This window comes from Meriones unguiculatus, chromosome 7 (assembly GCF_030254825.1).
Source record: "Meriones unguiculatus strain TT.TT164.6M chromosome 7, Bangor_MerUng_6.1, whole genome shotgun sequence".
Taxonomy (NCBI): domain Eukaryota; kingdom Metazoa; phylum Chordata; class Mammalia; order Rodentia; family Muridae; genus Meriones; species Meriones unguiculatus.
The window spans coordinates 73,647,113-73,663,872 of NC_083355.1; the positions used below are offsets into that span (position 1 = coordinate 73,647,113).

The 16,760-nt window shown below is 35.5% G+C and overlaps 1 protein-coding gene across 2 annotated transcripts in view; it reads right to left on the minus strand.

The window, feature by feature from the left end:
• The window catches only part of Mdga2 (MAM domain containing glycosylphosphatidylinositol anchor 2), an 886,150-nt gene that overhangs the window by 11,323 nt on the left and 858,067 nt on the right, over nucleotides 1-16,760 (minus strand). For both annotated transcript variants that reach the window (XM_060387568.1, XM_060387567.1), the window contains one exon: nucleotides 2,515-2,645. In XM_060387568.1, the coding sequence (XP_060243551.1) occupies nucleotides 2,515-2,645 (131 nt within the window). The remainder of the gene's footprint in view (nucleotides 1-2,514; nucleotides 2,646-16,760) is intronic.

The window sequence follows — 16,760 nt, forward strand, 5'->3', positions numbered from 1 at the left end:
ATCAATAATTGTGAGGAACAGGGTCCAGTAGACAGAGGTAAGCCTAATTAGAAAAGGGACTGGACAGTGGAAGCCTTTAACTTTAACCTCAGACAGTCCTGCTGCTCTGCCTCCCATTTTTTCCCCTGTGAGATTCTTCTCAGTGCTCATGTTCCAGGGGGGCAGATGCTTTCTACAGTCTTCACTCTTGAAAAGTGAACTGGGTTTCTTGAGAAACCATTAGCCAATCAGCAAGCTCTTGAACTCCCCTTAATGTGAAAGACTGATAGAATAAAAGATCTATTTGAATAAATCTTATTATAATTTAACATTTTCTTGCAGTCAATTCAATTAACTCTGAACATTAAAGGAGTTTTAGTTAAATCCTTTTTTTTTCCTTCAGTTTTCTTATGCTCTCATTTAAATTTCTTACCCTCTGTCTGCAGAATCACCATGGCAGCTTGGACTCTCTACCTCTATCCTGAAAGCTGGAAGGGCTTCGCTGCTCAGTACAGTGGGGCTCAGGTACACATGCTCTCTGCACCATCCTACTTCCACTTTGGCCGAGCCAACCGACTGCACCCCAAAATTTCTCAGAATACTTCCCACTGGGAGGGTTCCAGTATTTGAGGATGAAGATAGATTCTGTGTGTTTGAGAGCAATGGTATTGCCTATTATATGTCAGCAACAAGGAGCTCCCAGGACAAACTCCAGAGGCAGTAGCTCACGCAGTACCTGAGTGAGCTGTGAGACAGTAACATCATGTCTCCAGCCAGCACCTGAGTGTTCCCCAGCTTGGGCATCATACACAACAAAACAGGCCACCAAAAACGTGCTGGATGCTCTCTTAAAGCCTGGGAGTTTCTGTGGTTGTGGGTAAGTGACTGAAGTCACAGTTGTCTGCACCCTGCTGTGACTCTATAAATTGGTCTTAGAGTCTACTTTTCACCTTATACCAAGGGCTGGCTCCTTACCTGCACTAGCCAGACCAATTTCAGAGCTAATAAATTATTTCCCTGGAAGTGCTTAACAGATGTTCATTAACATGATGTAATGTCAAAAAAAAAGGATTGTCTGGGATATAGTATTACCATCATTTAAATCCTTATTGTATATGTATTTAATTTGATCATTTGTGATGAAGATGTAACCCATGTAGGAATCCAAATATATAGAGATCATCAAAATTTTTAGAAAAATAATCTTCTATGTCCAGACACACGTACATATAGCCATGCAGACACTTGAGCACACACACACACACACACACACACACACACACTTTAATATTTGTTGTACTTTAGTTATGTTAAGTTGTTTCAGTGTTTACAGTTGTATTATCCTTCAAGACACAACATGATTCTGCTGCTTTCATAGTTACTTTTAAAATTTTATTTATTTTTATTTTATGTGCAATGATGTTCTGTTTACATGTATGTCTGCGTGAGGGTGTTGGATTCTGGAGCTACAGACAGTTGTGAGCTGCAATGTGGGTGCTGGGAATTGAACCCAGATCCTCTGGAAGAGCAGTCAGTGCTCTTAACTGCTGAGCTATCTCTCTAGACCAGGCATGCATGATAAAATTAAATGGATTCGAGTCCTTTCAATATAAGAATAAAGCTATAGACTATGTTACATATGATTAGATGTTAAAGATATTTTATTATATTAAACAAATAAAAACACTCTGGCATATGTTACTAGAAATGTATGTACACATATGCACTCATAACATATGTTCATATAGTTACTTATATCACTAAAACAATGCTCCCAACTTTATTAAAATAGCTTGTAGATATTTCATCTTTTGCAATGATAATTAAGGGTTTTTTTTATTTCAACTCAAAATCTTAGGTCATTAAATTTTTTGATATCTTTGTAAATGGCTCATTGGCTTTCAAACGAAGCCTAACTTCAATTTATAGAAAGAAAAATAATTTGTTTAAACTTTCTGACTTTGATTAAAGTAATAAATGACTGAAGTGGAAAATGTGTTTAAAATTCCATCAAGAATTATCCAACACATTAATAGAGTAGTGATACCCAGTCTTATTATTGTGAAAATTGGTATTATTTTCTACAGAGAATAAAGTACATGTGAAGAATTTTACGGAAATGGATTAGTATGTAAATACTTCACCATTTTTTTTTCCTTATGTAGGGTTTTCTCTGTGCAGTTCTGGCTATCTTAGAACATGTTTTGTAGACTAGGATAGCCCCAAACTCAGAGATCTATATTTTTCTCTCTCCTAAGTTCTGGGATTAAAGGCATGTGCCACCATGCCAGGCAATAACTCATGTTTTGTTAGATGATTATTCTATATGCTACTTGACAAATGCTCATAAAGATTCGTTTGTTTTCATAAGATAGATTTTCAAACTGAAAAAAAAAAAACTAAACTAAAATGTGTTTTTTTTAGTTTTTTTTTTTATCCAGTATTCGGAATATTCACATTTTACTGATTGCTTCTCCCAGACATGCATTTAATATTGCATTCACAATACAGCAATATGTGAATAAAGTTACTTACCTGAAATGAAGTAATTGGATATATATTAACATGGGCTTCATTCCATCGCTGTCCTTTATTCCCACTTGAAGACCATAGAGGATTCTCTATTGTTGTCTGCCCTTTCAACCGGAGATAGACATTTAAGACACCTAAAATAACAATGGGAGTTTATGTTGTCTATTTGTCTGCTTCAAGTTTGTTTCTCCTTGACCAAACATTCATAAGCATTTAAAATAAAACCCTGCAAATCATTCTAGCGTCGTTTGCTCTCCTCCTTCTCTTATTTTGCTATCATGGTGTGATGCAACAATAACCATATTATATTTCCTAGATCCTGCAAATGCTACCTTATGTTGTCAGAATAGCTTAGCAGTGAAGATTAGGGTTTGCAGTCACACTTATATGGACCAACAGTAAAAGGCAATTTAATTCAGAAAAGGAGATGGGGTTTGTGAAGGATGTTATCTGCTTGTGAAGGTAGAAGGGGCATCGGCAGGTCAGAGAAGACAAGGCAGAGGGAGCAATTGAATAGATCCCCCCCCGAATCCTCAGAAGAATACCATTATCTTAATTTTCACATCACAATATTTCAGTATTTATTTGTATTCTGTTTCTCAGAACCATAAGAGAATGCATCTATCCCATTTTAAGCCCGATTTGTTGTCATTTGCTGTAGAAAGCCAATATAGCATTTACTCATGTACTAAATGGATCAGACAGTATTTGATCTTCATTTCGACTTGTATTTTCATTTAGTATCTTTTCTCATTTAAAAAAAAATCACATTTATTTTCACCTAAGTCTCATTTGTCTTCTGAAAGAAGTATTGTGCATAAAATAGATAGCTTTTAAAAATTTTATCATTTAATACATCTTTTTAATTTTGTTGTATTATACACAAAAATGATTTTAATAATGCCCACAGTATTGATGGAATATAAGGCATCTTAGGGATCAACGGGTCTGGAATACTTAATGCGATCATTCCATATCACAGATGAGAATACTAAAGGAGTTAAGTGAATTTGTTTAAGTGATGCAACAAGAAAATAGTAAAGGCAAGATTTGAACTCACAGTCTAAATTTTATGTCCTAATGATGATATTATCAATATATTAAGCGACAATGTAAAAAATCTGCTATATAGAAATGATATATTGTATTATTATGTTGAACAAAGATCATGTTATAGGAATACATTTTACTTGCTAATGGATGAAACTTTTATTTTAATATTTATTCATTTAGGTATATAGCTGAAAATAATGCATGTGTATTCATGTATAAAATTATGTGAATTTTTAATTTTTCTACCTTTCTTATTGCTTTCACATTATACTTCAAGATTTTCTTTTTAAATGTAATGAATATTTACTTATTCCTACACACAAATGTCTTATCCCTTACTACTTAATTTAATGTGCATGGTGTAGATTCTCTTTTTTTTTGTTTATAATAACACCATCCATTATCTTGTATTATATTGTAGGCCATTATATTACATTGCATTATATATTATATTGTATTGTAAGCTCTTAGATTACGTTATATTGTACTTGCCACATTGTTTTATAGCATCTCGATTCTTCCTGTTTTCATTTAGCTTCTGCTTTTTCTTCATGCACTGTTCTATCAGTCATATTTTTTGTTTCCTGAAGTTAATATTTTTATGTATATTAATGAAAGCGTCACATTACTTAAAGTTACTGAGCCTTTGCCAACAGATAGGCGTCTTCGTGTTATGCCTCACGTCTCCCTCGCTTTCTCACCCTGTCTCTCTTACTTTCTCTCCCTCTCCATGCCCAAATTCCTTATCCCTTTGTCATAAAGTAATCCTGTAGTGTTTTTTTTTCCCAAAAGCACTTTTGGTTACTTCTCTCTCATTTTTTCATATGGAAGCAAAATGTAGTATTTTGATTAAACTTAAAGGGCACTTATCTTGCTATCATATTGATAAATGAATTGGCTAAAGGTTAAGAGTAATACCAATTTTCACATATCATTATAATGATAAGTATCAGATACTGAGGACTATAAGTCTGTGAGGATTTGTTTGAGGTTATAATTTGCTTTGGTGAAACACATATTAATACACATTAATAAATGTTACATATTGGATCTGAAATGCCCCGCAATGGATTTTGTGCCTAAGGCTTGGTTTTCAGCGCAGTGCTCAGAGTTATGAATTTAGGGAAGTAAATGGATCATGAAAATGTGGACCTAATACATGAATAGACCCATATTTGATGAAATCATTGGAGAATGAGGAAGGAGATTGAGAGACAGAGTCAGAATGGAATGGGTGGGTCACTGGAGGCTGCTCTAGAAAGATGAATCTTTTACCAGCCCCTTCTTCATCCCCATCTCTTTGTGATTCTAGGCTCCCAAGAGGTGAGAGTAGCTTTCCTTCAGTTTGCCTCTCTGTCATGTTAGTGCCTCACCACACTAGACAGAAAATTTGAAACTGGGAGCCCAAATAAATCTTAGCTCTCCTAAATTATTTATTGTAGGTGATTTGTCACTGAAAAAAAAAAAACCTGACTGACAATGACATTATTACATGAATAATTATATGGCATTGTTTCAGAGTTTAACATAGTTTTTCTTCTTAGGAATTTTCCTTGCTGTGACTGTGTTTACAGTTTCTTAATTAACAAAAGTTTTAATATGTATATTAAATTCACACTTTAGTTATTTTGTTTCTAATATTAAAGACATTTTATATGAAAAATAATTTGTATGTAGCTAAGAAATACAGATATAAATCACCTCACAGAATTAAAATTAGATTTAGAATAAGCAAGATGAGTTGTAATTAATTGTGACCAACTTATATTCTAGAAAATGTCAATATTATAAGAAAGAAAATTACCTTAACTGAAACACAACTTCCACCTGTGTTAAAGTTTAAACAATGTCTTATTTCAGTGCTAACAATCATTTTACTATCCCCAAGAATAACACAAATTGTTTCTTAGTGGCCATATTTCTGAGGTGACAACAAAAACTTATGAATAAACAAATGACGTGCAAACTTGCCCCCGAGCATTTCCCATTTTAGTTCCTAAAACAGAATCTGCTGCTAAACAATATTTAAACCTGTGCCAGATCATCTTGGTCAATAAAATTAGAACTTTTGCAACAGAATAAAGCTCCTTGGGAGAAGTTAGAGTCAGCACAACTGATTCAGCACATTTTAATATTATTGTAGTAAAAATTTTCCAAAGTACATATGATGGATTGCGTTAATAACCCTTAGAAGTAATTTTAAATCCTCAGAGAGAGGGTTTATGCTTGAGTAGGCAACAGATGCCAGAATGTATGAATTTATCCATCTCCAAGGATCTTCTCTTGCTACGTAGTTCTATGATAAACGCTGCGCTGGAAATAGCTAAGAAAACAATTGATTTCTCTTGTTTGTCTCCCAAAAGTTAGAGGCTACGTGGCTTGAATTGTTTTATATTATCAATAATGAACAAAAATTCAAGCTTGTTTCTTGATTTAGCTATACAATATATTAGATGTTTTAGAAAATAATTTAATGATACATCATAAAATATATATCTCTTTTTACCATAGCTACTTGAAATTGAGACATTTTCATGAATTAATTTGTAATTTGGCTTATTCTAAGGTCTGGATGTCAGTAGCATATAAACAGCATTTTTATTATAATCAGTAACATAGTTTCATTAATTGAAATTTCACATTCTATGAAAAGATTAGAATGACCCAAAATTATCTGGCTCCAGGCAAGATTTATGTGTATTGATAAGTAATTGTTAGCATCATTTGTTTTATGCACACATATTAAGTAAGAAATTATGAAGTCATTATTTTCCCCTTGAATAGAAATGGCTGCATTGATACTGTTTTTCAACACATAATTAATTGCAACAATATCTTAAACCAAAAAGTCAGTTCAATTTCTCCCATCATTACCATGCTTCTGGTATCTGCTGAATTTTACAACACATTTTCCTATAGTGGCCCTCTACGAAGGCGTTCTACTTCTATGCTATTTCAGATCTCCTCTTTGCATCCTTTGGTTCTTCAGCTTTAACACTTTCCCCTGAAACCGTTCTTTATTTTCACGCCTTAGCTTCTTCCGATTCTCACATCTGCTAACCTTGCTTTCTGCCTTCTTCTTCTTACATCTATCACAGTTTGCTGTTCTTCCATCTCTACAGAGAAAGTTTTATCTTAATATTTTCCTGGTTTTCCTTTCTTGTTCACCCAGAGTGGAGGCCTGTAATTCATTTTGTTAAATGTACTTTTTCTTATTCAGTAACTTATGTAAAATCAATGAAAAAACCATTTGATAGGTAAGAAACATTTACTGCAGTTCTCTGATGAAATACTATTATCTACTTCAGCTCATATAATTAAATTGGTTTAAATATAATAACTTCTACTAAACACAGTCTAAGAGCAAACTATAGATAGGTGAATATGAGCATTACATGCATGTATAAAATGTCATAATGAAACCCTTTACTTTCTATAATTACTGCTTAGTAATAACAGTTTTTAAAAAACTACATAGAAAAATAATTTTAGAGGCTGTTTGGGATTCTAAAACAAGTACTAAAATGAATGAATTTAAGGCTACTTAGAGTTTTTATCAGAAATATCTGTGACAACGCTCTCTAATAACACTTGATCATAGGATACAATAAATCATAGCTAGATTATACACATATCTACTCTGCTAAATACTTATTTAAGAAGGTAGTTTACAAAGTGAATGTCATTTTTATCATTGATGGCACAATCTTATCAGTTATTAAATATAACTAACTCTTCCTTGTAAAGACAATTGTAACAAGTATCGGCTATTATCATATAGTTGCTAATATCTGCTATTCAAATGAAGAATACTAAGTATCCTCCTTTTGTTATTTCCTTAACAATGTAGAAATTGCCACTGACATGGTGCTTAATGTTGAAATTTTATCAGTATGGAAGAAGTTGTTAACTTTTTATTTATATTTTCAAAATTTGTATGTGCCTGCTTGCTTGTTTGCATGTGTGTGGTGTGTATGAAGCTGCCCCTGGAGGCCAGAATAAGGCACTGGATGCTTTGGCACTGGAGTCAGTTCTGAGTGACCTGGTGGGGTTGTGAGGAAGCCAACCTAAGTCCTCTTTACCTCTCAACCACATCTCCAAACAAAGAAAAATAGTATTCTTCTTACATGTAGCCAATGTACTTGCGATCATACATACACCCTTGCCCCAACAAGAATATTTTTATTGTATATTTATTTACTCTGGCTCTTCTAAATAAATGTAGTCAGAACTCTGAAGTATTGGGATCACTCGAGAAAGGTCAGATCCATGTGGTATGAGGAATTTCTGCTTAAGGAACATGTTCATATCTAACTAAAATCCTTGATATATTTAAATGCAAATAAAAGAAATACAGTCTTTGACCAAAATTAGAAACAAAAGCCAGGCTCATAAAATCATGCAAAAAATAGTTATTTTTCTCTGTTGTCTGTAGAAAGATATTTACATCATTATTTTAAAATATTTGAATTGCAGCATATCACATAGTCCAAAAACATTAATACAGTTCATGAGAAAAAATAATTCAAATTATTTTTATAAAGAGGTTAATAGAAAGTTAACTGCAGATCCTATTTCTATATTAGTTTAGATCATCATAAGAGGGAATATCCAAATCACAGTATTTCAGATACAATTTCATATTCTTATTCACATGTATTATCTATATGTGTTAAAATCATTTGAGGATGTTTTAGATAAGTTGCTGTGACACTACTCAGGGGTACTCTTATTAAGTTGGCACTCCTGAATTAATTATTAAGACATATGTGATGTAACTAATAATAAAAAATTAAAATATAAAGAAAAGACATATGTGACACATTTCTACATATTTTGCTTCACTTTCCAGAACACCAGATGCAAATTTATTTAGTATTCTCTTATTTATACAACATAAGAATTTTCATGAGATATTTTCCATTTCCTGGCTGCATTCTTTATACTTCAAGTTCTCTTGTTATTCTTTTAATTCAAACAAAAGCTAATGTAGCTACTTTAGGTCATCTTTTAAACCTACTAAGCACTTGTTGTTCTGAAGAATCACATATTAATGAATAATGATCATTGTTCTCAGGGAGACAGCAGTGAACAAGCTTTAATGTGACAAATGCACATATTTGCACCTGGAGTTATGGAAACAAAAGGAGCAGAGAGGGCTGAGAACAAACACCAAAGCTGTCCTTCATCTCTATTCTGAAGGAAAATACAAACTGCACAGATGATTAAAAAGACAAAAGGTGCTGATTTTATCACATTTTAAAAATACTTATTTGTAAATGAATATTTACTGAGTGATTAAGTCAGTCTTTATACTCAGGGCTCCGCATCATGGAAAGTCATTTCTTCTGCCCTCCTGAAGCACAGTTCAGAAAGAAAGTCAGAGGCTGGGATGCTCCACAGAACTTGATTTAGGATTGCCAAATATTATTAGGACTGTCATTGATTGCATGACCCACCCTTTGACATTGGGATACAATATTCTCATCTACAAAGTTCATATTCAAGAACTACATAGTTGAATTACAAAATAAGATTTTCAAAAGCTCCCAATACATTGTAAAGGTTACAGTTTGGTGTTGGGCTGCAGTCATCACAAAGTTGTCTACCACAGTTTCAGGAAATTTGTCCTTGGGGCTTTTATTTTACAAGGTTTTAAAATTTTTTATTTATTTCTTTATTAATTACAGTTTATTCACCTGTATCCCAGCTATAGCCCTCTCCCTCACCCCCTCCCAATCCGACTCTCCCTCCTTCATTTCCTCCCATGCTCCTCCCCAAGTCCACTGACAGGGGAGGTCCTCCTCCCCTTACCTATGACCCTGGCCTATCAGGTCTCATCAGGACTGGCTGCTTTGTCTTCCTCTGTGGCCTGGCAAGGCTGTACTCCCCAGGGCAAGGTGATCAGAGAGCCTGCCACATTTGCAAACAAATGGTGGGAACCAGAAGAGATCATCTTCTAGTGAGTGCAGTAACTCAGAAGCAGAAAGACACACATGATGTATTTTCACTCACAAGTGGTTATTAGACATATTATATAGGATAAACATACTAAAAACTCCTGAAGAAGATAAACAACAAGAAAGATCCTAGGGAAGATGTTGAATCCTCATTCAGAAGGATAACTGTGATAAACATCAGAAGCAGTAGAGGAAAGGGAATAGGACAGAATCCTATCACAGAAGGCCTCTCTGAACGACTCTACTAATCAAGGTATAGCCAAACATTAGGCAGAGTGTAGGGAATCTTATGAAAGAAGGAGGAGAGAGAAGACCTGGAGGGGACAGGAGCTCCAAAAGGAGACCAACAGAGACAAAACAAAAACCAAAAACCTGAGCCCTGGAGGCCTTGAAGAAAATGATATGCCAGGAGCCCAAGCTATTTACTGAAGCCAAAGCCAAATAGTGAGCAAAGGTCAGTTAGTAGAGACCTAAAGCCAATTAGTGGAAGAGTTATCTAGGACCCTAGGTCATGGGTGATAGATTTGTGAGAACACCCGCTTGTTAGTCTTAGAGCATCCTTGAGATATCTTAAGATACGGTATCTTACGGTATCTTGCAGGTGCAATATTCAAGCCATGAAAGCACTCTTGTTATCTCCTGCAGCAGTAAATTAGCCTCCCCCCTTTCCTGCCTTCTCCCTATATAAGTTGGGTAAAAATTTCTAATAAATGAGGTTTTGACCAGACAAACTGACTTGGCCTCCTTCTTTGTGTCTCTGTCCCACCATTCTTTTCACCCCTCCTTAGGAACCCACTGAACTCCTGCTGGACAGGACAATGATAACCCAACCAAGGACAATGCATGGAGAGTATCTAAACCCCACGCTCACATGTAGCCCATGGCAGCTCAGGCTCCAATTGGGTTCCATAGTAAGGGGAGCTGGGGCTTTCTCCAGCATGAACTCAGAGGCAGGCTAGGAGGATCACCCCTTCCCCCAGGTGGTGCAGCCTTGCCAGGCCACAGAGGAAGATGATGCAACCAGTCCTGATGAGGTCTGATAGGCTAAGGTCAGATAGAAGGGGAGGAGGTCCTCCCTTATTAGTGGACTAGAGGAGGGGCATATGGGGGAGTAGAAGGAATGTGGGTGGAATTGGGAGATATGAGAGAGGGGACCACAGCAGTGATAGAAATTGAAAAAATTTCAATAAATGATAATAATAATAAAAATACTTGATCATATAAAGAATTAAATTGTTTACTAGGAGACACAGAAATTATGTTATATATCATTATTAATATCCCAATTGTAATAGTTAATATTAGTTGGCAGCTTGGTATGACTTAGAGTCAACTAAGATAAAATCTCAGAGAGGGATTGTGCTGATCAGGTTGGTTGATGAGCATGTCTTTTAGGGGATTATTTTAAAGAAGTTGATGTGGGATTACTGTGCAGGAACATTTGCTATGCCAGGGATCCTAAATTGTATAAGAGTAGAGAAATTCAGCTGAGCATGAGCAAGTAGGAAATAAGCATATACGCGTTTCCCCCTTCTGCTCTCTGCTGTTGATGTCATGTGACCAGCTCTTTCAAATTCTTGCTGTTAGAATATTCTCATAAGGCTGAGCAATATCTGATTCTGTGAGCTAAAATAAGTCCCTATATAGGAGATATCCCAATAGCATTTTCTGTCAGGGTGTTTTATTATGAAACTGCGTACATACATCACTCACATATAAGTTAACATTCAAAAGTCAGCAGATAATATCTTTGATCAGAAACCACCTTTCTCAGTCAGTTTTGATAAAGCACCCAATAAGCCCACAGTTGTACCAGTGCTTAATAATTTAAACCTTATAGCACTGGCACTCTTGTATAATTCTCTCTCCTTGGGTAAGGGGATTAGATATGTCAATTAACATAAATCCAAACAATGTCAAGTCAACTTTGAGTTTAAATTATAAATATTTTCAGCATTCATTTGCTTTCTCGAGTATGTTACTTGCTTTGAAGGAAGCCTGCTCTCTCTCTCTCTCTAGGACAGCTCAGCAGAGAATGGAGGGAAACCTTTGGACTACAGCCATGAAAACATTAGTATCCTAAAGTCTAAAATCATCATGAAAATGGCTCTTAATGAAGAGCCTTCCCAAGCTGACTCTTGAAATTAGACTGGAGTCCTTTCTTGTTATACTGCTGATGTCTTCACAAATGATATTGATCCACAGATAACCAGGGAAGCTATACACATTCTTATGAACTACAGTCACTGTGAGACAATAATCTAGTTTAAGTCACAGGTTTGTTTGTTTGTTTGTTTTCAGGGGTTGCATACATTAGTCATGCAGCAAGGGTTAATAACATAAAACATCAGACTTTACTCTGATGGGGAGTCTGTTAATTTTTATATTGTTATACAATGGTGACTCTCAATGTTATGCTATCTGTTAGTTAAGACTGCAAGACTTAGTTACAATCAACCAAGAAGTAGTAAATGAAATTAGGATATTAGACATTCAGAAAAAGTCATTTTTGATTCTGTATTTTCAAAAGAATCTATATAACTAAGAATATTGTTTGCAAAATGAGTGACTGTAGATACAGCTTAGGTTTACAGATAAATGAGGGGCTGAGTTAATGTGCCACAGCTGTAAACATACTTTACGATGATTATTTCAGTGAACCAAATGTGAGAATATAGAAGGCAGAGCTTTTTTCTTGCTTTCTCAGGTACATGAAGTCTATGCATGTGTTACCTGGCAGTTTACTAAGTATGTTCTGCATCATGCTTGTCAACAAGATCTGCACTCTATTAAACTACTTTACTGCTAAAATATGCCGATAATCACCAAACTTCAGAGGAACTCTTGGTGGCACAAGGTCTTGTCTTAATGTTGATGGCTGCTAACTGATCACTACGGTGGTTTCAGAAAGTTGTGTAGGTAGGCCAGTTTCTTATTTTTGTTTGTTTTTATTTAATAACTTTACAACCTCTTCCCAGTCCCCTTCCTCCTCTTCTTCCAGTCCCAACCTTACACCTCCTTCCCCATTTGCACCTTTCCTTCTCGAGCACTTGATTCACAATAGAATTTTCTCAAAATTAACGTTAATCCAAGCACCAATCCCAACCTTGTCACACTTTTATTGACTGAGCTTAAGAAACTGTTTTTAATTGATTGTGCATGTCAGAGAAGTCATTCTCTAGCAGCTGAAACCTTATAAAACCATTATACTTAAGTGCCAAGTTTACATTTTTTTATTGGCCTCAAGAATAGATGTATAAGTGGTTATACAGTGAACAGGAAATTGCCTCTCACTGTCAAAGGTGCATTGTCATTGAGCAGTAATATTTTCAAAGGAATATGTTTTTGTTTTACAATTGACCCCAACTGTGAGCTTAAAAACACCAGTAAACTATTGTCTCAACATTTCATGGTCCATTTGTAGAATACAGGGGCAGTAAGTTTAAAATTTATAATGTCCCTAGGAATCTCAGGATGATATGTGAACCTTGGCTTCAGTGTGAAGTCAACAACTGCATTAATTCTTTAGGGCAGTTGTCCTTACCCTTCCTAATGCTTTGACTCTTTAATACAGTTCCCCCTCTTGTGGTAACCTCCAACCATAAACTATTTTTGTTGCTGCTTTATAACTGTAATGTTGCTGTTTTTATGAATTGTGATGTAAACATCTGAAATGCAGTTTGGTCTTAGGTGACTCCTGTGAAAGGGTTATTCAACCCACAAAGGGGTCACATCCCACCGGTTGAAAAAATACTGCTTTAGTCCTAACAATGGTAGTAGTCTGACCTTAAAGCTGTGAAGCCACGTGTTGAATTAACATCTCCAGCTATGAAAGTCCTTTCTGCTCTTTTAATCTGTGAAACCCTGTGTGGCTTACATTGAAAGTCTTCTGTTTAATGTACTCAACCTTCCTCAGTCATCTTTGAAAAAAAAATCCTAGGGAAAACCTTGCTGGAGATTTTACATCACCACTTGTTCCACACTGAACTGTGAATTTTGACATTGTTTTGTTACAGGGGCCATATCCTACATTAAACCTTGTAAATCATGTACTTCCAATATTATTTTTGTAGTTTCTTACATGCAGTCAGCATGTAAGAATTGTAGAATTGTAAAGAGTTAGTCTTATTTTGTTTTTGTCTTGGACGTAACAGGATGCTGTAGCTCAGTGTGTCTTTGCATCAGCACCAAGCCTTCCTTGTTTACTTGGCACTTGTGTGCTCATTTTGATGTGTCCAGGAGCTTTTCCTCTGCACTGACAAGGTACCAATGGTTTGATTCAACGAGCTTAACGTGTAACCTACCTGAGCTCTTCTTCTACCTTCCTCTCTAAGTGCTACCATTTCAAATTCTGCTGAAAAGCAAAACTCATGTGAAAATTTCCCTTTAGGCTTATTGATTGGCCTAGTTTCAATGAGGTTCGTGGCCTAATGAAGCCCAAGGAGAAGGAGATGTGGAGGAAATAGCAATCAGAACACTTATCGTTCAGAGCATGGTTTGTGATGACTTCAAATAGTTACAGTAGTTCCATTGAAGACAATGGACCATGGATCACTATAACAAATAAAACGGTAAAAAAAAAAAAAAAAAAAGAAAAGGTTCATATTGACAATTAACAAAACATACACAAACAAAAGGACTGAGGCAATCCTGCTTTTAGGACAGGGACCCTCACAATTGTGAAGAAAGTTCCTGAAAAGATGAAAAGATAAAAACACACCTTCCACCGAGCCTTTTGCAAGGCTGACTAATTTCAAAGATGTGGAGAATTTGGAATGTTGTAAGTCCACAGATGTTTACCTTGGGCATCTTTAGCATTTCTCTTAATAGCCATTTACTGCCTTCCTCTGTACATAACCTTTACAACCATGAGATAAATCCCATGGAATGTACTAACAGAAACCTAGTTTATAACAAACTGAAAGGCTGAGAGTGCTGTTATATGGCATCTGATGCCCATAGCTGAGACTCCCCTGCTTTTCTACAGCCTGCCAGCCAATATTTCTACCAATGTGTCTGAAAAGCACTTTTTTTTTTTTGTGACACTATAAAGGCATCAACAAACAGTTATGGCCTTAGATATCTAATTATGGGAAAATCTAAATCTGTGTTCCCAGGCCATGAGCATTCATGTTTGATTCTAGAATTAACCACCTCTTTGAGATAAGAACTGTGTTTGCGTCAACACAGACTTGATTCAGAGTTGCCCAAGCCTTTCATTTCTAAGTATCCATGTGATGAAATAAAGGAAGGCATAATAAAACAAGGACTGTATTCCATCTGGGTCTAACTTAGTACACAGCCTGGGACAAGTTTACTCAGATTTTTTAGCAATTTTTTTTGTCTGTTCTCTGTTTAGAGGACCCACGTTATAGACCTGGAACCTAACTGGTTACTTCTGACCATCTGATGAAACTGAGAAAAGACATCAAGAGGCTCAAAAAAAAAAAAAAAAAAAAATTACCCAGAAAGAGAACCAAATGCCACAGATGGAATAAGGATAATGGAAACAGTGATGGTTTGCTAATAAGAGTGAGGAGAATTTGCATCTCATAAATATATTGACAAATTTAAAGGAAGCACTAAAAATGCTGGTCTCGCGTATCAGGCACATATCCTTTTTGTGTCATATATATACATGTATATACACACATATTCTAAGAAAACATATTTAGAAACAAAAAATCAAGTACATAATTCTAAGACATTTACACACATGGTGATTACATATATATTATATATCTACACATACATGTATATATTCTAAGACTTGCATGTATATACTTAACTTTTTGTTTCTGGAAAAATTGGGAAATTGTAGAGGAAGTTTTACAAATATATTTTTAAAAAGAAAGTAACTAAAATACACACAATTAACCAAAAAGAAAAATTATATCTAAGCTAACACCACACTTAGTAGTTTTTTTCTGACAAAAGAAATTAATGTGGGGAGTGAGAATTCTGAGATGAACTCCATATCATAGGTAATGCATACTGAGACTATGACCACCAATTGCCAAATCGCTCACAGCAGTTTCTGTCTCTGTTCTGAACTACAGAAGTATTTACTCCCATAGTAAAAAATCCCATGTTTTTTTATCTGTAAAGTCTGTGATAACTCACTGTGAGTTTAGAGATTGTCCCATATTTAGCCTCATTTTTGTGAACCTCCAGTAAGTCTTCCATAGAACAGTGACTGTGTCCAGCTTTCCAGACTGAACTTTGACTTTAGTGATTATCAGCTTGTACTGGGCAAGATAATCAAAACTCTCTGTGTTTCAGTGTCTTTATCTGAGAATCAGGATAATTACTGTAATGATGCCAAGTGACCACGGTGAAAATTAAAAGAGATAACCACAAAATGCCTTCTGCTGGGGCTATTTGACTATTGAACGAACAGGAGACTGATAGAGGGGGATGATTATGATCTTATAAATCCAAGCCAGAGATTTCTAAAACAGGAATCATATTCTCATTTTGCATAAGGAGCTAAGAGCACCTATTCAAAGTGAAGAGTGTATGCTTCCGCCATGGTTCCCCCTGTGCCTGTCGTGTTTCAGGTTGTGGGCACTTTTCACTTTACTTGCAGTCTATCCTGCCTTGTCACTAGCTGCTTTACTGTGCAGAACACTGGTGTCGACACGAGAGTGCATGCTGCGCAGTGTGACAGATCCATCCACACTAACCTTTTGAAATTCAGTTTTCTTTAGTGAAAGCAATAGACCATGATGCTCACTTTTATATTGAGGATAGCAGCTTAAACAATATGATAGTTGTTATGTATACTATGTAACTAAATTTAGTAATTTATGCCAATGCATACTTACATTGTTGTTGTTACTATATACCAAGACACGGGGTCACCAATCTTACCCTTTGGACCACTGTGTTAATTATAACTAACTACTGGCTATTAAATGGGGACTTCCTTTGTTTAGAAGTCCTACTTCATTTCTAATCTTGATAGAGATTTAATCCCTTGACCAAGTTCTGTGGGGCTGGACATACTCTCCTCAGGACTGTGTCTTAGTTTAGGGAGGTGGTAAATGTGTACCTGTAGAATAGTATGTGATAGCCACAGCAATGGTGTTAAACACAGGAACACAATTTAATATAGCAAAAATTAAGATGCAAATGTATATTTTATGTTTTTTTGCAAAATAGCTTTAGGTTCGCATCATTTCAAGCCATAAACTTCTAACTTATGCAGATAGGTCTTTTGTACTAACTGTACTG